The 21,673-nt window shown below is 36.7% G+C and overlaps 1 protein-coding gene across 1 annotated transcript; it reads right to left on the bottom strand.

Moving 5' to 3' along the window:
• Positions 1-19,320: 19,320 nt before the first annotated feature.
• Positions 19,321-20,705, bottom strand: LOC116198597 (LOB domain-containing protein 37-like). Its single transcript, XM_031528782.1, has 2 exons — positions 20,344-20,705; positions 19,321-20,199 (listed from the first exon to the last, which is right to left on the bottom strand). The coding sequence occupies exons 1-2, from the start codon at positions 20,525-20,527 to the stop codon at positions 19,640-19,642; spliced, it is 744 nt and encodes a 247-aa protein (XP_031384642.1). The 5' UTR covers positions 20,528-20,705; the 3' UTR covers positions 19,321-19,639.
• Between the last annotated feature and the right edge of the window lie 968 nt (positions 20,706-21,673).

Genomic DNA, 21,673 nt, shown 5'->3' with positions numbered 1-21,673 from the left:
TTTTTTTCCATCCTTCGGTTACAAGGTAGTCCCATATTGGCATCGAACCTGAAAACTTTTGGTTATCAGGGGATGGCGTACGCCACTATGCTATACCCTCTTTTAATAGCTCCCTTGTCTTTTGACTACCGTCTATGATCATGCACAAGAGTTTTGTGAAAGTTGCATGTATATATATAACTCAAAACCTGACTTTTATATACGAGTTTTCCCCAGCGCATTCATGGAGGTACGTAGCAGATCGATGGCCACTGGAAGCTAGGGCAAGCCTACACCCGACCTGGAACTAGTCCGAAATAATAAGTTAAAAACACTTCATCGTCAACCTAAATTAGTTAAACGAAAATCCGATATTTATTTTGCACTTGCAATACTCGTATTTCGCGAGCCCACGTTCGTCACTCATTTTAGCACCTACCTGTGTAAAACAGAGAGCGAAGAATGATTAATGACTTGGACAGACAAAAATGCAAGGGCCCAAAAATCAGGTTCAAATTTCAACCGAGGCCCAGATAATAATCTTTCGGCCATTTCAATAGCCCATCGATCTACGCGAGCCACACATTGCCCTTAATTAACTTATATGATATTTGTCATAGGCCCGTCTCACGTAGATCTTTCCACTGGGCACATCCGCAGAGTATACATTGATCTACGGCCTCGAGTTAGAACAACAGCGCGATCAGTACCACACCAAAAGCCTAAGCTGTCGTGTAATGTTAAAGTTTCGCGATACGGGTCCTCTCTCCCGACAGGCCCCGTGACATCTCGCTCGCAACAGTCTATCTTTACATATACGAATATGGCCAATTTCGAATTTTAAATAGATGGGAAGGCTCTCCAACCAACCTGCTACTGAAAATTATTACATGGGTATGGAATGGATAGATTAGACAGGCCAGATGTGCCGGTGGGGTAAAAAATTGACCTGTACGTACACAGGATATATATGTTTTTTTCTTTTTTGGGTGGAAACAGGATGTACAAATATATATATATATATATATATATGTTCTAATTAGGGCAAAGAAGAGGGAAAACGTTAATTCGTATATTATTATTTTCTTTTTCTAGGAGGCAAAGGTTGATCATTGATTGGTTGAACAAGTGAGACTGAGGGGAGCGGGGGCCGAGTGGGCACTGAGTTTGTGGGGTGTGGGGGTCAACCATCTCAGTCAGTCGCCAGATCTGATCTGATCTGAACCAGAGATTCGGCTGCTCCGCTGTTTCGGGGTTCCCTCACGTGAACTCCCCGTGCCTTTCACCTCTTCCTGTCGGCCCTTTTACCTCCACAACCCCAACAACATTACAACCTCATTATACAGGGTAAATTGCATTGATAATCTAAAATATTTTATAAATATTTCATTATGGTTCAAAAATCTTTTTTCGCTATATGATGACACAAAATGTTTCAAAATTGTTTCATGATTGTACAAACCGTCAACTCGAGCTTGACGCCGTCAAGCCGACGCTGACGTGGCTATTACGTGTCACCTCCTTGCTGACGTGGCCGAAAAATTTTAAATAATTCTAAAAATTTTAAAATTTTAAAACTTTTAAAAATAATTTTAAATTTTAAAAACTTTAACAAATAATTTTAAACTTTTATAAAATTATTTAAAATTATTTTTAAAAATAAAAAAATTATTTAAAATTATTTTTAAAAATTTTAATTTTTAAAAAAATAATTTTCAAAATTTTAAAATAATTTTTTTTTCCAAAAATTTTACTCTTTTTTGTATTTTTTTAATTATTTTTTGTATTTAAAAAAAATTAAAATTTTAAAAATTTTAAAATAAAAAAAATTTTAAAATATTTTTTATATTTTTTCAAAATTTTACTCTTTTTTTGTATTTTTTTAATTATTTTTTGTATTTTTTTGGACTTTTTAAAATTTTATTTTCTCTTAAATGACGTAACGCATTATGATTGGTTTCACGTAACAAAAGTGACACATAGGACGCGCCACGTCAGCAAAATATTAACGGCGTTAGGGTCAATTGACGATTTGTATCATCATAAAATAACTTTGAAATATTTTGTACTATCATGTGGCGAAAAAAACTTTTTGGACCATAATGAAACATTTATAAAATATTTTGGACTACCAATGCAATTTATCATCATTATACATTGTCTTCGTTCGTTATCCTCTTTTACCTCGTATATATGCACGGTGTATATTTACTTGTATATATATATATGTGTAAAGAAAAAAAAGAATTGTGTATATCTCTACATGGAGATTTTGTTACTGTAACCACATACACGTACCACGTCCGTAAATGTGCTGCTCGTACTGGCGGCCCAATGTGGTATGCGGCTGTACGTATGGCATGGACGTTACCAATCTTACCGCAAGAGAGTCTAGCTAGCTAGCTAGCTCTGTATATGTGGAGCACGTGGTTATATAATATAAGCATGCAAACTTAAGTCAATCCCTACGGCTAAAATTAAATTATACAATCGATCCCCCGAGGGACAAACAACCCGACTTCCAAAATCAAACCATTCTCATCAGATAGTATAATAAGCAGTCGTGACAAACGTGTTTCTCAATTCAAAATAGATATACCGGATCCAGCAGTTTTGCTATCCCATGTATAATGCATCATCTGTTGATTATATTTAATACTTCAACTAATCCGACTGTTTCTTCCACTATTATTTACTATCCTTATCAAATTAAACTCGTTTATCCCGGGGGGGGGGGGCAAAAAAAAAAAAAAACTTATTTTTGGGAAGTGGGGTCTGCTACCGGAGTGCCCGGTTGTGTTTTAACCTACGACTGGCTGCAGTTGGAGTGACCGGCACCGGGGGTTTAATTAAAAAGTAGATAAATCATAATCAAATTGTATTTCACAAATTAATCTTTTAAAACAAACGGTTGTAATAAATCAAAATTTTCATGGCTTCACTTTCTTAAATTTATGTAAACCAATCGAAAGGATTCCCAGTAGACAGCATCAACTTCACAATAAAGAGGGGTGGATATAGACCAAGCAAAACCGATCAAATAAAATATTCTACCGAAAAGAAAGGGAAAAAAGACGACCCAATATATATTTGACCCGAAATAGAAATATCATAGTCCAAGCATCCGAAAAAGGAAGCTCGCGAGGGGTACGTTTATTGCATTCCAATAATGATTTTCCTGTTGAGATAATTAGATATTTATGTGTGTGTGAGTAGTGAGCTATAGGTAAGAAAAAGGAAATGAAAAGGAGATGCCATCTATTGCAATTTGCCAATTTCGTAGCGTCCGTGCCACCACGGGAACTTGAAACGATCCAATTGATCAATATGTGCAACGAGGATCATATCCACACGATTTTGCACTTATCGACAAATATAATCTCTTTCAATTTATGGTGGGGGGACCGAATCCGTCACCAGATCTCCATCGATATTGACTTCTCTCTGCAATTAGAGTTGTTCAAAAATCTAAACGAGCTTCGTCTCTGCATCAGATTATCATGTGGATATAAATGGTACCAAGTGCGATGGTCTGATAAGCTCGAAGCTAGAGAAAATGATGATCTGACCTTCATAATTTGCAATTTCCTAGAGATTCAATTGGCCTCGTCATAGAGTGTTAACAATCGAGTCCTATGTGCTTGATGAGTATGAGACGAGAACTCGGGGAGAGCTCTCGAGTGTCCATGGAGTATGGTGGCAACTTCGTCATGGTGACCTTTAAGGTCATATTCAAAAAAACAAATTAAGGTGATCGAGGATCGATTTCAGGACTCAAGCAGCCAGACTGTACCTACTCATTCTCCATTGAGAACATGGTTGATGGTAGATTTGCAGATCACATGCTAAAAGAAAGGAACTTATATAGTATGACAGACTATAAAATTAGTTCATCTCACACAGTTCATTATTTACTATATATGAAATTTGACGCCAAACTTGAACACGATGCAATATAACCTAACTACTATGAAATTTGGTGTCAAATTAACTCGGGTACACGATGCAACACAATATAACGTACCGTAACCTTTTATATTATTAGGTCATGTGCTTTAACTCCTTTCATTGTTAATATCCAAAAAAAAAAAAGGTCATCTAACGTACCTGCAAACCAATGATATACTAGCAAGTATGGGAAATTATTGGAACTAACCACTTCGTCCCCGAGTTTTGCGGGGATATTAATCATCACTAAAATTAGTATATCTTATTATTTATTTTAATTTGGTCTTCAAATAAGTTATTTATTTATCATAAAAATAATTATCATTATATACTCTTTAAATTACCTCATAATAAAATATATTGAATTCATTAATTACTCTTAAGAAAAGTAATACAGTGCAGTGGCGCATGCCCTTGACGGATATAACCAACAAATTTCAAGTTTAGTTTTCTTATTGAAACTATTCATACTTTTTTATTAGTTAGTATGATTTATATTTTTATTATATTAGATTTATGAGCTCCCTTATTACCGAAAAAATTCATTAAATATTCCTTTTAAAAAAAAAATTATTGCGTGTAAAATGCAGTTTACCCCCAATTTTTAGGTATGGTGACAAAGTGTCATCCGACCTTTAAAAAGTTATACTATACCATCCGACATAGTAAATGAGAAGTAAAGTGCACCATTGGCGACTTTTTCAATGAATTTTTCAGCCAAACTTTAATTTATTAATTTCATATTTTAGGAAATCTTAGAGAGAGAGATCTGGGACCTTGATCGCCTGGGCCATGTCTGACACAGCTCTTCGTTCAGAGGGTGAGAGACCCCAATCCCATGTCTGCCCCGAATGCTAGGGGCTAGGCCTCTCGAAGAAGATGAAGAAGAGGAAGCAGAGCTGAGGCGACCGCCATTGCTGGTCATGTTCAACAGCTCTGTGGCCTCACCCACACCTCATTCTTCCATCACTTCCACAACCCTTAACATAGAGAGACAAGAGACGGAAAGTAAACAGCAAGAAGAGCATGACCAGCAATGGCATACACACACAAACTTTATAGCTTCTTTTTGTTTGTTTGTTTTTATCTCAGATCTCTCTCTCATCACTCCGACAGAGAGATTTGTTTTATCCTAGCCAACATCGCCCCCTTCTCCCTCCCCTCTCTCGAGATTATTCTCAGCTCTTTTTTTCTAATTTTTTTTAAAGTTTTTGAAATTATTTCCCGATATATGAAATTACTGAATTAATATTTGGCCAGAAAAGTATTCTAAAAAGTCGCCGAGAGTGCACTTTATTTCTTTTTCTAATAAGACGGGTGGGATAGTGTAACTTTTTAAAGGTCATGGAACACTTGGCACCGAACATAAAAGTTGAGGGCAAATTACATATTACTCTTTTTTTTGCCAACTATAAAATTACTTTTTATATAAAAGTAAAACTAATAAATTTACCCATTTTACGAATAAAATTAGCAAAGTCAAGTTAGTAAAATTATTTTCACAAAAGTAACGTACGTTATTAGCTTTATTCTTTTTTATTTTTAAAAGAACTTTTAATATTTAACGTAAAAATTAAAGATATTTCAATCTTCTGAATTAATTTTACATCTCCTACACATAATAAATGGCTTTTAGATTTGAAGTATCAATTTAAATAGATAAAAATTTGCCTATTATGCTATATTTACTTAATTTACGCAGTATGTTATTGAATGCATGCATTGCACTGGATAACATTTCCACTAAAGTGATTTGATTTGAAAACCTGCATTTATATATTTATTTCTAGATTTTTTTGCAACAATTTGTCTTTCCATGTCATTCATTAATATTCTTATTTAATTTGCTTTTAAGAGAACATATTTTCATCAAATTAATACTTGTCGTTCCAGGCTATTGAAACACATAATAAAGATGTATTAATTATTCATCAAAATCGATTATCTTTTGTTTTATTTTCAATATTTGTAATGATAATTGTTATTTATATATGTTACACAATGGATTATTCTATACTAAATATTTAAATTTGAATATATTTATTCATCTTTATCTGAATCAAAATCCATTATTGTGATTTTGATTCTTTAATTTTTAATTTTAACTTAAATTTTGACCAAAGAGTCTGAGTACAATAAAAGGAAAACGATATCTACAGCTAAACTAAGGCTGTCCTAAGTATGATATAACAAGATATGTACGTCAAATACAATAGAAAGAAAAACTTTCCATAATACTCTCTCTCAAGTTGGAGAATAAGGATTCTGAATTCCCAATTTGCTAAGGAGAAAACGGACTTGATCACGTCCAAGTGCCTTAATAAATATATCTGCCAATTGAAAGCACGTAAACACATGGGATGTTTCGACAGCTCCATAGCGTAGGTGTTGCTTAATGAAGTGGCAATCTATTTCAATGTGTTTGGTACACTCATGAAAAACCGGATTAGAGACAATGTGAAAAGCCGCTTGATTATCATAGAACAACCGTATGGGACATGCATGATAAATACCAAAAGAACTTAGGAGACAATTAAGCCATAAGAGTTCACTAATAATAGCTGTCATGGCCCGGTATTCGGCCTCAGTGGAGGACTTGGAAACCGTCGTTTACTTCTTGGTCTTCCAACAGATGGGACTGCCACCAAAGTGATGAAATATCCAGACAAGAATCGTCCAGTTATAGGACAACTAGCCTAATCCGCATCATAATAAGCTGTTAAAAACAGAGAGGTCGATCGAAGAATGGCGGCTTCCTAGTAAGAACTGTGATAGGATATGGATATGATATCTGAGCTCTGGCTTAGTGATGATAAGATACAGAAGACAGCCAATAAGACGAAGGTACTGTCTCGGATCAGGAATGGGATCGCCATTGTCTTAAGATAACCGATATTGTTATTCCATAGGAAAATAAGCAAGTCGAGAACCCAACATAACAGTATCAATAAGAATATCCAGAGTATACTTCCGTTGGTTAAGACAAAGACCTGAACCGCTTCGAATAATCTCTATCCCCAGAAAGTATGATAATGACCCAAGATCCTTAATGCAGAAGTACTGATGAAGATAATTTTTAAAATGCACACATGAGACAGAGTCATGAGTTGCAAGGATCTTATCATCCACATAAACTAGTATAGCAAGAAATACACCACCATGAGAAAAGGTGAATAGAGAGTGGTCGGCCCCTTATTGCTGAAAGCCATAGTGGATGAGAGTCGTGGCGAATTTGGAGTACCAATTGCGAGAGGCTTGTCAAAGACCATATAAAGACTTCCATAACCGACAAACCCGATCGACATTGGCCGAACGAAAACCAGGAGGAAGGGACATGTGAACTTTCTCATCCAAATCCCCATGGAGAAAAAGCATTATTGATATTGAGCTGATGCATATTCCATTTCTTAGCAACAGCAATGGTCAATAAACAATGTGCCATGACTAGTTTGGCTACTAGGCCAAAAGTCTCATGAAAATCGACTCTTTCAACCTAGGTGAATCCTTTGGCCACGAGTCGAGCTTTATAACATTCCACAGTACCATTCGCCCGTCTTTTAATCTTGAAAACCCATTTACATCCGATGGGTTTCTTCCCGGGTTGAAGTGACTGAATAACCCAAGTGTCATTATCCTCAAGAGCACGAATTTCGACGGCTATGGCGAGGCACTATCATGGATCCTTAGCGGCATTTGAGTAAGTCCTTGGCTCTGTGTTGGAATCAATAGCGGCAAGAAACGACAATTGTGTGGCGTCGATATCAGAATAAGTAAGATAATGCTTTAGAAGATGATACACACCTGGAGAGTGCGACAGAGCGAGTGATTTGATTTGGGGGAGTAGGGGTGGGGAGTCAAAACAACGAACAATGTGGGAGAAAAAATCGTTGAGCTAACTTGGTGTACGAATGTTCCGTGGAGCCTTAGAACAAGCAATGCTTTTTGCCGGAGGATCATAAGAAAAAGAAACAGTCAGGTCAGTAGAAGGTGGAGCAGGTGTCGAGTCGGGCAGAGCAGTCGGATCTAATGGATAAGAATATACGGGCTCAGCCGGAGAAAGTTGGACTGGATTTGACCCAGTTTGTACCAGGTCGGACAGAGAAAAAAATGGAGCGATCGGATCTAATGGAAGAGAGTGTCCGAGATCAGCTGGAAGGAGTTGGGCCGAATTAGGCCCAGTTTCCGGTATGGGCTCAGCCGGTCTGGGGGTGTGCCTTGGACTGGATTTAGGTTGATTGCATATTCAGGCCAAATAGCTCCTCCTTAAAATAGGGCCCAAAGTGTCTAAAGAACGGACGCCGATATTAGTCAAACTAGCGAGTTGCTCCATGCTGAATGAAAAATCAATCTCATAAAAGCAGACATATCAAGAAACAAAAACTTCACGATTCTCCAAGTCATAAACTCACCAACCTTTCTTTCCAAAAGGATATCCAATGAAGATGCACTTTCTTGAACGTGGCCCAAACTTATTCTTGAAAGGAGGATTATGATGTGCATAGCAAAGACATCCAAAGACACGAATATGTTGATAATCTGCTTTCTTACGGAAAAGCAGTTCAAATGGTGTCTTGCTTGAAAAGATGTTCGAAGATATGAGATTAATGAGATGTGCTGCAGAGGAAATACATTCCTCCCAAAAATCAATTGGAAGAAAGGCTTGAAACATTAGGGCCCGAGCTACATTGAGGATGAGATGGTGCTTGCGCTCGACCTACCCGTTTTATTGAGGCGTGTCGATGCATGAAATTTAATGGATGATTCCATTATCGGAAAAATAGTCTTGAATAGCTTGACTCATGAATTCTGATCCATTGTCGCTTCGTAATGTTTCCATTGTTCGGTCGAATTGGCTCCTAACCAGCTTGCAGAAACTAATTAGGAAACTTTGTGCCTCTAACTTATCTCATAAAAGATAAACCTATACATCACCAGTTATAGTCATCCACAATTGATAAAAAAAAAAATACCAAGCACCATAGATGGATGAAACCTTATAAGGTCGCCATATGTCACAATGTACTAATTTGAATGGAAAAGAAGCTTTATTTGAACTTATTTGAAAATTGGAGCGCGTCTGTTTTGCTCGGCAACATACGTCACAAGGTGCATTATTATCTGAACAATGTATAAAAATGGAATTATTATCGAACTGAATGCGAGGAGAATGATGTCTCAACCGCTTGTGCCAAATGTCTTGAGTATCTGCTTTCATTGCTAGTGTTCTCTGAAATGATGAAGACACTCATCATAGAAGGCAAACCCCCCCGTGAAGTTCACCCACTCCAATCGTACTCCTCGAGCTGCGGTCCTAAATCAAACATAGACCAGAGATGTAGTGTCCACTACAATTAAGTTCCCAAAATAATTGAGCCATGGACATTAAGAAGCAATTAAAATCCAGCACGTAAAGAATATTATGGAGAACCAAATTAGCTACAAATGAGACTTTCCTAACTAAAGTGACTTTCATTGTTCCATTCGGAACATGGATAATCGAACCATTATTAATGGGAGTAACCTCAAAAAGATTATCTAAGCTACCAGTCATATGTCGTGAAGCTTCCGAATCAATGATTCAATCAAGTTTTGAAGTGATGGGCACAAAGTTTTCACCACTTATTCAATTAACCTCACCATCATCAGGTGAGACCATTGACACAAGCTGTTGCAATTGAGCCTCAGAGAGATAGGCCAACTTGCTGAGGTCTGCGGGCTGATCCGTATAGACTTGAGCCTAGGTTGTCGTATAGCCTGCTTGGATGTGATTGAAGATATGTTGGGCTGACTGATTGGGCCTCAATTGCCCAAGAATTTGTTAGGCCGAGCTCCACTGTGATGGGTCGCCCAAGTGAGAACTGTCGGTGCCTCTAGTGTTGAGGTACCCAAACCCGAAACCATTCCCACGCTACTGTGAAACAGAAGATGAAGACACCCCATACTTTACTCCCGGTCGAGACTACCCTGCGGAATTTCCTTTCGAGTTCCATTGATTTGATTGATTGGAGTTCGAATACCCATGGAACTAGTAGTAGGTGGCTCGATGATGGCCATTTCATCCACAATAATCGAAGAAAGGTTGACCCTGACGCTTGAAATCGCCTATGTTCGAGCTGAAATTAGGGTTACTGCCACCGAGATCATTCGCAATTTAAGCCGCGAAACCCATCACTTCGGTGCTGGAGTCCCTCCCTTGAGTGATCAATCTTTGAGCTTCATCATGCGCGACCATGGAGAAGGCTTTGTTAACATTCATCAGGGGATCCATGCTCAAGATTTGAGACCGAATAGTAGAAAATTCGGGATTGAGCCCGATAAGGAACTGATGAACCTTCTCCTTCACCTTGTGAGCAACGAGTTGGACACCAACGTTGCAAATGCAAGCCGGCAAATCAAGTTATAAATCCAATTCATCCCAAAGACTCTTCAATTTAGAGTAAAATTCAGAAACCGATTTCCTCTCCTGTCTAAGTAAACAAATATCGGTTTTGAGTTGATGAATTATCGTTTCATTACCTTGCGAGAAAAGCTCCTCAAGATCGTCCCAAAGAATTTTAGCGTTCTTCGCCCTAGCTATGGAATTATGCAACTCTTCATCTAAATGATTGAAAATCCACGAGACGAGCATCGAATTGCACATTACCTTCTGCTCGTGGTAAGGTTCTCCCTCTGCTACCTATACCACCTTGCCTTCGATAAAATCGAGTTTGTTCTTAGCTTGAAGCGCGGTTTGCATTGTTTGTGACCAGTTGTTGTGATTCCTGCCATTGAATTTGCAGGAGATGAGTTTACTCTCAGGACCATTTGAGGGAGAGAGGACATAATGTTGGAGGCATGCCTGCACCCGAGTTACTACTATATGCATTTTTCGACATTTCAACGACTCAAGGAGTTAAAAGATGAGAGATGATGTGCAACTCAAAGACTGACAAGACAAGATGACAGATGACGCTCAACTCAAAGATTGGCAAGACGGAAGCTCAACCAAAACAGGATGGCAATGAGAAAAGATAGATGGTTGCCCTCAAGATCGATACTTTGATACCATGTCAAGAAATGAAATTGGGCAGAAGAAGAAGCATTTGTCATTCATCTCATCGGTATGTATACAACCAGGCATGATCAGTATAAGGAAAACGATATCTACGGCTAAACAAAGGTTGTCCTGAGTATGATATACAAAGATATGTACATAAAATATAATAGGAAGAAAATCTTTTCATAAAATTAAACAAATTGGCTATTCTAATCATTTCGACCGACTATATTAATTATCTCAGATTGTCTTGCCATTATATATATTATATATAGATATATAGATTGGAAAAATTGGGAAAACAAATAAAATTTGGGGGATGACTTTAAAATTCCATGAAGGGCCAGATGTCTCTTTTCCAAAGCCAAGAGAAATTCCCTTCCCCGAAGCTTACAGTTGCAGCACATAACATACCCCATATACATATATATATATATATACACACACACAGATACGCGCGCGCGCGCGCACATATACATATATATATATATATATATAGCAAACGTCATCTTCTTCTGCATATATATGAGCTTTCTTTTAGTAGACCGGGGGAAGCCAACTTGCTCACCAACTTGCAAGGGAACATACTATATTGTACATGGCTTTCAACTTTCTCCCAGGTCCCACTAAATATTATCATTCTTTGTCTACTTAATTGATCAAACGAATTAACTACATGACAAGACATGGACATCGCCCAAGTTAAATATTGTGCAAGACACATAGTCGACATCACCCGACCTTGGCCGGGGATCCCCGTCCCCCGATTAGGGTCCAGTCACCATCAAGTTCATTACAAGAGACGTCTACTACATCCTGAGCTTCGGCTTCTGCTATACCCTCGATCCACTGGAAGCCTGACCACTGGTGTCGAGTTTTTGATATATATCGAAACGAATATTGATTTGTAATTGATTAATTCAATTTTTTTTCTCCACTTGTATGTAAGATAAAAGCAATACGTCAAAGTTGATAAATTAAAGTATATTATCAATGATTGACTTTATCTATGGTAAATGAGTTCAGAATTCATTGGAATTATTTCATATCCATTTTAAGTCGTCACCAAGCGGACAACTAGTAAAGTAAGAATATACAAGTATGCGATGATTAGAAGATTTTTCATGCTGCTGTAGCTCTTTTTTTTTTTAAATATGCATTCTAATATCAAAAAATTCTGAATTGATTCCTAATGTGTAAAACTCTATCAATCATAAATTTTTTTTATTCATATAACGCGTACTTGAAATTTTAGTAAAACATGCGCCGAACTATTTAAAGGTTTGAACAATTTCATAACATTTTATAAGTTTTCTCACTTGTGCTTTCCCATTAGACTTTGTAAGTTGTATTTGAGCAATCCCATAATCATCGAGAGTCATCAGCTTTTACTAAAAAAATAAGATCATCAAGTGACTGACATATTGCAAAGGAAAGCCTTTTTTTAATATATTTGGGAGGACCAATAACATGACCAAGCCATATGATTCTTTTCCGACAAGAAAACCCTCAATTAGAGCAAGCCGCGAGGCAGACAAATTGACTTCATCCGCCAACCCTATAGAGCTAAATTGTTCCCATTTTATGTTGCAATTAAAAAGGCATAACGAAAAAGGATTGGTTTAAACGATTTGATATTTATTTCTCTTAAGTAAAGTCTCGAATTCGAGTCCTTATAAATATAAAAAATTTATGCTGAGAAAGTTTTATCTCTTAGTGGACTGATCATACTAGATTAGATTAATCGATGCCCATTGAGCTTCCGGATATCAAATTTATATCGAAAAATAAAAATTCACATGCATAATAATATTGATGACAAATAAAAATTCTCAAGCTTTGGTCGTTTGCTTGGGTATTATTATTTGTATTCCTTCATTAAAATATCTTGCTTTGGCCATGGGTCTTTTCTTTAAAAATATATAAATAAGATAAGAAAATAAGAGAAAAGAGGAGGATGCAATATGATCAGAAACAAGAAGCTTGGTTTGTGTTTGGTTTTTGAGTTGGATCAGTGATCCGATTCAACTTAATTTTATATAATGATTGCAAGTGTTGACAAAATATATTAACGTGTGATAACATATATGTATATATATATATATATATATGCGAAAGTAAATTCAAAAATTTATTATTAAAAAATAATTAAAAAATGTGAGTGAAAAACTATTATTAAATTAAAAAAATATAAAATAATAATGATTATATTATTAAAGATAAAAATAATAAAATAAAATCGGTAAAGTTGAATTATTACTTAAAAAAAAAAGCGAAGTCGGGATTTGTCGCGGTGTCCTGGATTCAATGAAAGTGAAAGGTGGCGAAATCCACGTCACCCTTTGCCCACGCCCACTCGCACACCCCTTGTTCTTGTCCCATACATTTTTCCCTTTTTTTTTCTTATTTTTTTTAAAAAAGGCATGCTAAGCCGCCCAATCCGTGGTCAGATACTCCGCCATCCTCCACGTGTCCCACCACTTCGATTCAGTTGGAACCTCCCGTCTCCGCAACGTCAACCGTCAGATCTGTAGATCATGAGACCGGATGACTCGATGTGCCCATGGTAATGATCCTGCGTACAACTCTTAAGAGCAATTCAGCTCCTAACATAATCTTCAATCTAGACGAGGGACCTTATTAACTGTATTAAAGAACGAAATATTTTACCGTCCTTATCCTAGATAGAACCATGACCCCTCGGTATTATCAGATCAACACTGACTCGCACACTCATTGTTGATCTAATGACGAGTAACCAAGGGATCATCCAAGAGATGATAGGAGAAGTTCTCTTGAATCATAATTGGACAAACCAATCAAGTCGAAGCAAAGCCAAATCATATGAAAATTAGAGTCAATTCGAGTGTTGATTGACCTAGGGAGATTAGGGTGATAGATGCTTCGACGATAAGTTATTTTGAAATCAAAACTACTTGAGAAATAGTTTAATTTATGTAATAAATAGTTTTTATTTATTGATACCCTCCAATAACTTTTGATATCTTTGCATCCGTCTTCCTTGCATTTTTAGTTTCATTGATTCCTGCCTAAAGTAATTAATTTGTAACAAATTCAATTCATGTTTGAGCTATAATCTTTAATCAAGTGGGCGCAAGTTCTTCTTCTGAAATACGCGACAGTCATCTTTCATCAATTTTTTCAGCGTGAAAAAAATTACATCGATTTTAATACTTCATAAATTTGGCATAATTACATCAATTTTGGCGAGTCAAAATGCATAGATAACCCGATGGAATATGAAATAAGCGACATATGCGGGGACCGAAAAGATCTTTTTAATAGATCCCTTACCCTTACACTGATCCTGACATTGGATTAGCTTAGATTATTATTATTATTTTAAGCACACGATACATAATGTAATTTGGACGCATTGCCCACTTGTTTGGTGACAACATCTATGTCCCCATGGAGCGTCTTTTGTGGAAGCTGAGGTGGAGCTGACTGCTCCTTCCGTTTTTTTTCATTTTCTAATAGATCGCAATTTTTTTTTAAAAAAATAAGATTTAGGAATCAAGATTTATAAATAAAAAAATTAACAATCTGAAGAGTTTTAATCTTTTTTTTCTGATCATGTAAGATTTTCACTCTTTAGTAAATTTATCCGACTCAAACTTGAATTAGTTAGTATCGGGTAATGGACATAAAAAAAATGATATCTATATGCATCATTCCTAATTAATTATTTTAACCCTAACTCAATATAAACATATTTTTATCTTCCGGGACACTTGCTTTTTTGAATTCTATCAATATTTTGCTCCTACAATTACTTATTCGTTGAGACACTACCCCCGGGAAGCATAGATTTTAGGATAAGAAATTAGTATACCGATTTGCTTTCTTCCTTCCCGTTCTTATTGATGGAAATCCCTTTTTTTGAGTTTTTTCAGGAGTGTTACAACAGCCAAGTGTTCTGTAATTGATATTAAACTTGTCCCAGGTTCTAATAAGTATTATTCTTATTAGTTATTAAGAATTTCCAATTAAAAAAAGCAAAGCCTTTCGAAATCAACTATATTTTGTATTCTTCTATTTGTTTTATTCTGTTTATACCTTTAGAAATAGTGAAATTAAAAAATAATTAATAATAATAAATATTAAAATAGAAATATGTAGAATAAATAGAAAAAGTGCTTAAGTGATACAAAAAAAAAAGAACTCTGTTTGACTTTTTATTTATTTTATCTATAAGGGGAAATTGTACACACATATATATATTGAGATTAATTAAATTGCACAAATCAATAATCAAAATAGGTGTAGCGTAATGACGTACGTTATTGCCTAATAATCAAGATGTTCGATACTCTTGGTTGGTCTATCGGTGCTCATTTATTAACTATTTAATATTTTTATTTTATTATATTAGGCTCATGAATTTCATTTGTAATAAAAAAAATTGCACAAAACACTTACTTAGAAATCTAAAATTAATACACACGATTCATGATTTGTACTTGGATCTGTGAATTATAGTTGCTAGCATCAATCTTAATATGATATGCTTAGTTTGGATTACAATGGCATAAAATCTTTTAATTCGAAGTTTATATTCTCACCCTTTGTTGCTAGCATCAATCTTATTAAGGTTGATTTTTTTAAAATTACTAGTAATGTTACTTATTATATATATTTATATGAAAATAACCTAATATTCATTCTACTATATTATCTTGGTAAAATTCTACATTATATATATATATATATAAAAAGGGGGAAATGGGAAGAAAATGAAAAGTCTGGAAGAGAGAGAAGAATGGAAAAAAAATAAAAAAATAAAAAGAAAAAAGACAGGCCTACTTGGAATGAAATGAAATGAAATTACTTTGGATGAATTAAACGCCTACTATATCAAGACAATAATTAGGTCAATTTGGTTTCAAAATTTGATTTTAAAATTATGATTTTAATTTTAACTCTATCAATTATACAATAAAAACATACGTTTCTCAAGTCAAATTTATAATACCATCTCATTTATCATTGTTCACTATCAAAATTAAAATCAAAATCAAATTTATTTTAACTCTGAAACTAAATGCACTCATTTTGAAATCAAAGTTGGAAGAGAGAGAAGAAGGTTCCGTAGGGCCCAGGAGAGGCCAAATGCGGCGAGACGCAGCATTTTCTCATGGAAAAATAATAATAATAAGCCATTTCCAGCGGTGGTGTTGCGTTGGTGCTCTACTTCTCTCCATTGATCAACTTTCTTTTCTTAATAGAAGATATGAATTTCTCTCAAATTTTAATTTTATTTATTTCCCTGCTTTAATTATATATGATAATAAATTTTTGATTTCCTCTCTCCTCTCTCCCAAGCAAGCAACTTGCATGGTGTTGGGTGATGATAAGTGTTTCATGGGTCCCATCCACTCCCAAGATAGGAGGAAACCATTGGGCCCCCCTCCCCTCAAGTGGAGGAAGAGGGAGACCCTTATAATTGCCCCTCTTTATTATAAAAAAATTCATCTAAATACTCATTATTCTTGTATTATTATATCTAAAATATACAATCTCATTTCCAAATTATTACCTTACATATCATATCATTTTTTTTTCATTCAATACCTTACATATCATGAAACTTATTTTGGTCATATCGTGAAATTTTCAATCACACCCTCTTATACTTATCGCCCAGGAAAAAAAAAAACAGAGAGATATGTGCACCTTATCCTATGATAATATGATATGCCTTCCTCAATTTTCTCATGTACTCCAACTTACAAAACACTAATCCTACCCGTAGAACTATTTGAGATAGTACTTGGGCACGTGTCATTTCTTATACGGATCGGCAAATTCTGAAGTCTTTATATAATGACCGGTTTAGCTGAATAATCCATCATTTGCTCAAGCCACACTATGTACAAATAAATCAACTTACCAAATATTGCTGGCGTTCTTGATTTTCGGTCGAGACTCCATGGAACCCTAGCTAGCTAAAAGTTTCTCCGATCACTTTAGTAGTCTTTCAACTTACCCCACAACTTTTAAAGATGCACGCCCCTTTTTTCTATCTCGAAAAAGAGATAAGCCCCTCTTTCTTACATATCGTGCTTTAAGATAATTAATGATACAATCCCACATGTGAGAGATTAATTGGGTCTATCTGAGCTAGTGATCGTGAACCAAAATAAGATTCCCACCGTTGTCTTTGGCTTCTTCTTTTTTTTTTTTCTTTGTGAAGATTATTAGTAGAGAAAAGATGATCCAAAAGACGGTTTTTTTAGATCATATTATGTAAAGGCGGCAAGAAAAATGATTATATTATGTAAAAGGGAAAAAAATTTTACACGATCTCGTGTCATGTGACATGAAGTCATCGCAATTATTCGCCCATGAGTAGATAACTGGGCATACGTTGAGTGAACGGTTGTAATTTTTATATCACATTACACGAGATCATGTAAGATTTTTCGATAAAGAAAAAATGATATCATAAAAAGGAAAATAAAAAGAGAAAAGAAAAGGATATATCGTGGAAGCGGACAACCAAAACCGACGCTGATAAGGAACCGTACTGTCTCCCATCCCATTGGCCGATAGATACTCAGAAACTACAGCTTTGCGGGGCCCCCCAAATGACTTCCTCCACTCCACCCATCACATATCTTTGGTACGGCATGTATCTTCAAAAATATGTTTGTTCCCCTCGCCCCTCAAAAATATTTTTCTATTTTTTTTCCATATTTATTTTAAATTACCGGAAAAAGAGTGTGTATATTTTCTTAAGATCATCGTTAACTTGAATTTTTTTTTTCAAGATACTGTCACAGCAAAGTCATTCGTTCATGACTGGTGAGACGACTCAACATCCTAGTCTCTTAGATAAAAAAAATCTAGGACATTGTCACTTGAATTTCGAGATTATGTATAATTTTTTTAACAGGGATAAAGTACGGTACTAGGTAGAAACAAAGCGAGATATGTAGGCTCCAAAGATATCATCGAAAATCAACGCTCTCAGATCAGACAGAGGATGCTGGAAAAACAATGAAGATCAAGAGGCAATTGAATAGATTTCATCGTCAATCAATCCACACAAACGTTGCCTTCTCGATACGTGTGTTTCACACCAACCACAGACCAGTAAGAATCTTTTCTCTAGCATCACACGCACACAGGAAATAAGCAAATAACGAGAAATCTGATCCGAGTCGTCACAAAACCCGCTTGATTATGATTCCTTTTCTTTCCCCTTCTAGATACAATACGCCTCTTTCCATCCCCCAAAAGCCGCCTCTCATGTACTACAAAAGTGTACATATAGTTTCATATATATTTAGAGAGAGAGAGAGAGGGAGAGAGAGAGAGAGAGAGGCTCTCTCTCCTCTCACAAAGTCTAAAACCTTACACCGAAAGGTCCGAAACTTCAGTGATCTGCAAAGAAGGAGCCAACTACCCCTCCCAGAAATGACCCCTACTGTTCCCCCCTTGGACCCTCCGAAATGTTAATTTATCGGGTTTTGGATAACTACGCAGAAAACTTTTGCGTGGATAGGCCTTTCGACTTAAAATATGATTGATTTTCTGTTCGGGCTTGATATTCGGCTCTCGTAATTCTCAGTGATTCGTGTTCTATGTATAATTCGGATTCCCACTCGGTTTCGAACCTATCACTAACAGTGTTAACAGAACATCGGGAGGTCACAAGTATCATGTTATATACCGTGTTACCGATCTTTAATTTATTAATTGCTGTATGATTGTCTTTGATTTCTCATCTAGTTGGCACGTAATTTCTTCAATGGAATGGATCATTTGACCTCTTTTCTTGGGGCAAGTCAAAGTTGTGATTTAACCGAACAACTCCAACGGTTGATTAATTACATGATATACCTAACTCTTAGATTAGGTCGCATGTCCTAAAATTTCCGAGAATTGGGTCAAGTGAGGTATTTATCCAACAAGAATAGTGGCTAATTAAATAATAATAATTTTTGTTTTTATTTTTTTCAGTAGCAAGAAGGAAAAAAAAAACAGAGAGTGAAGTCATAGTGGGGAAATGCGGAGACTCGGGCAATTTACAAATATACGTGTGGATGGAAATCGTTTGAACCTAAAATCCATAATTTTATATAATATAAAAATACTTTTTCTTTTGCTGGATAAAATAATTTATAATTGTCTAGATGTTCATGCTCAAACTCGAATGGCTATCGATGTGTCGATAATCATCCGATGTGTTGTACTATATATGTGCAAAGTTCGAGAATTGTAATAAGTCTGCTTGATTATCCAATCATGATTCGTTATATTTATGATCGCACGAGACACGGAGAATTTTCAGTAAAACTCGAAAAGGATGAGCAAAATAAATGGAAAAAGAAATTAATGAGGAGTCATATTATTCCAAGAGTTGGCACGCAGTTATGTATATATTCAGAGAGAAAAAGAACTATTAATATAACAAAAAAAGAAAGGAAAAAAAATGAAGGGGAAAAAAAAGGATCATCATCACCGACGGACTATCATTTCTCCCCCTTCCAGCAGCTGATCAGAAAGAGAGAAATCCGGTGCCGGTGACCCACAAAACCTCGCCGGAGCTCAAAATCCGGCGAGAACCCTTCCCACTTATCATCAAAAGAAAGAGAGAAAAAAGGTAAAAAAATTACAATTAGCAGAAAAATATATCAAAAACTCTCTTCAGATGAACAACTTGAGCAACTTCATCTCCTTGTTATTGGCTTCGCCCTCTCCAGCCCCGCTGTCGACGAGGCAAGTGTTTGTCGTCGTGACCGACTCCTCCGAGTTCATCGACGGGCTACCGAGTCGCCTCTTTGCCTCGGGCTGCAGCTTCAGCACCGGGGCTTTCCCGGACAAGGCCGACAGCCTCGGGGTCAACCTGAGGTCGAGGTCGATCTGCTGGTGAGGCTTGATGTCCTCGGTCACCTTCCTCCGCTTCGGGGAGACCCTCGATCTCGATGTGGAGAAGTGGGACTGGCCGGAGGTGCGTTCCTGTCGGAGGTTATTCCAGGCGTCTGTGGTGCACGTGACCTCCTCAGCCTCGGAGGCCTCATCGGGGGCTGAGCCAGAGGCTGAGCCGTCGAGGAGCTCGGGGATTGGCCGGAGGGTGCCGCCGCGTAGGACGGTCTCCACGGCGGCCTGGCAGATGTGCCAGTTGCCCGTCCACAGGAGGCCGACCGCTCCGTTCACCGGGTTCACTGTTCTGCCGCACGCTTCAAATAGTAGGGACTGGAATAAAGCTGAGAAAAAAAAAAGAGAGAGATGAAATTAGGAAATATATATGAATTAAAACCCGATATTCTTTATAAGTTCTCGAACTCAAATCTTGTTTAGATCGACTTATGCGAGCCCAGGAATTATATTAGAATGATTAGAGTAAGTACCAGGGCGCTGGGATTCGGGGACGTTGGAGATGAAGGACATGAGGCCGGCACGGCCAAAAAACTTGGCCACGAAGACGGTGGCGTGGCCCTGCGCCTCGGGGCTCTCGATCCACTGCAGGCACGGCCGCAGTATGCACGACTCGCTGCACCCTTTCCTCAGGACCCTGCACCCGTTGCAACTCATATCCGATCTACGACACCGAACTCTCTACGCGCGATATCGGGATACGTATTGTCAAATACTTCAAATGAAAAGCCTTGGGGGAATAGAATAGAATTGTTTGGGGCTCAAGAAGGGCAAGAGGCCGTAGGGGCAGGAAAAGAAGAGAATAAGAAAAATTGTGGTTGGAGAGTGAGGGGGAGGGGTTATATAGAAGCGAAGAATTAATATCAGCTGGGGAAGGTAGGTTGGGGCAGGGGAATTTTTTCTATTTTTTATAAGAACAGGAGGTATCATCGACTGAAATTAATTTTCATTTAAATATCGACTAACATGATAAATATTTACAGTAAATATCTAACTTTTACATTATATATAAAATGCATCAGTTGATGTATAATTTACTAACTGTATTATATCTTGTGGTTAGGGAATTGAATCTGACTCTCATGCCTATATGGCTATGAGAGAGTGGGTTGGGCGTTAACTAGGGTTAGGTTAATTTGATGGGTCTTTTTAAAAGAAAATAAATTAAAAAAATATATGTTGGTGGGTTAGTGCTTTAGTGGAGGGAGGAAGTAGGGTGCTGTTTGGGAATTGGGGGGAGAGATTCCAAAGACTTGGGCGTGAGCGGCTCCGTGTTTCCGCGGTTGTGCGGTATTCTCCTCCCTTGGATTCCACTCCCCCCCCCCCCCATCTCTTCTTGTTTTTTTTTTTTTGGCTTTAATTAGTTTTACTGAAATAATTAATTAATATCATCAAAAAAATTAATTAATTGAGTTTTTTTTGGGCACTTATTAGTGGATATTGATGGGCTTTCCTTTCCTTGATAAATCTTGCCCCTCTAATATTTTCCAGAGCTTTTTGTGTGCTGTGCCTTGAGATGCAAATTCTTGGGCATACTATAGGGTTAGAGGCTCCCCCTAGGCACATGACGTTTGTAGATGGGAAAGTTTACATAATAATCCAAAATTTTCAGAGTTTTTTTTAATTATAAAAGACATTCATGAATCTAACTAATACTTTGAGATAATTCTTTAACCTTTATTTAAATTAAATATATTCAAAGAATAACCGAAAAAATTAAAGTATCTTAGAAATTTGATTTGCAATCATCAATCTTCCGTATTTGCCATTTTGCATATATAAGGTTGGACCAATGTTTATGAA

Source organism: Punica granatum, chromosome 3 (genome assembly GCF_007655135.1).
Source record: "Punica granatum isolate Tunisia-2019 chromosome 3, ASM765513v2, whole genome shotgun sequence".
NCBI lineage: Eukaryota > Viridiplantae > Streptophyta > Magnoliopsida > Myrtales > Lythraceae > Punica > Punica granatum.
Note: the sequence above shows the minus strand (reverse complement) of the source record. Positions and strands in the feature narration are given on the sequence as shown.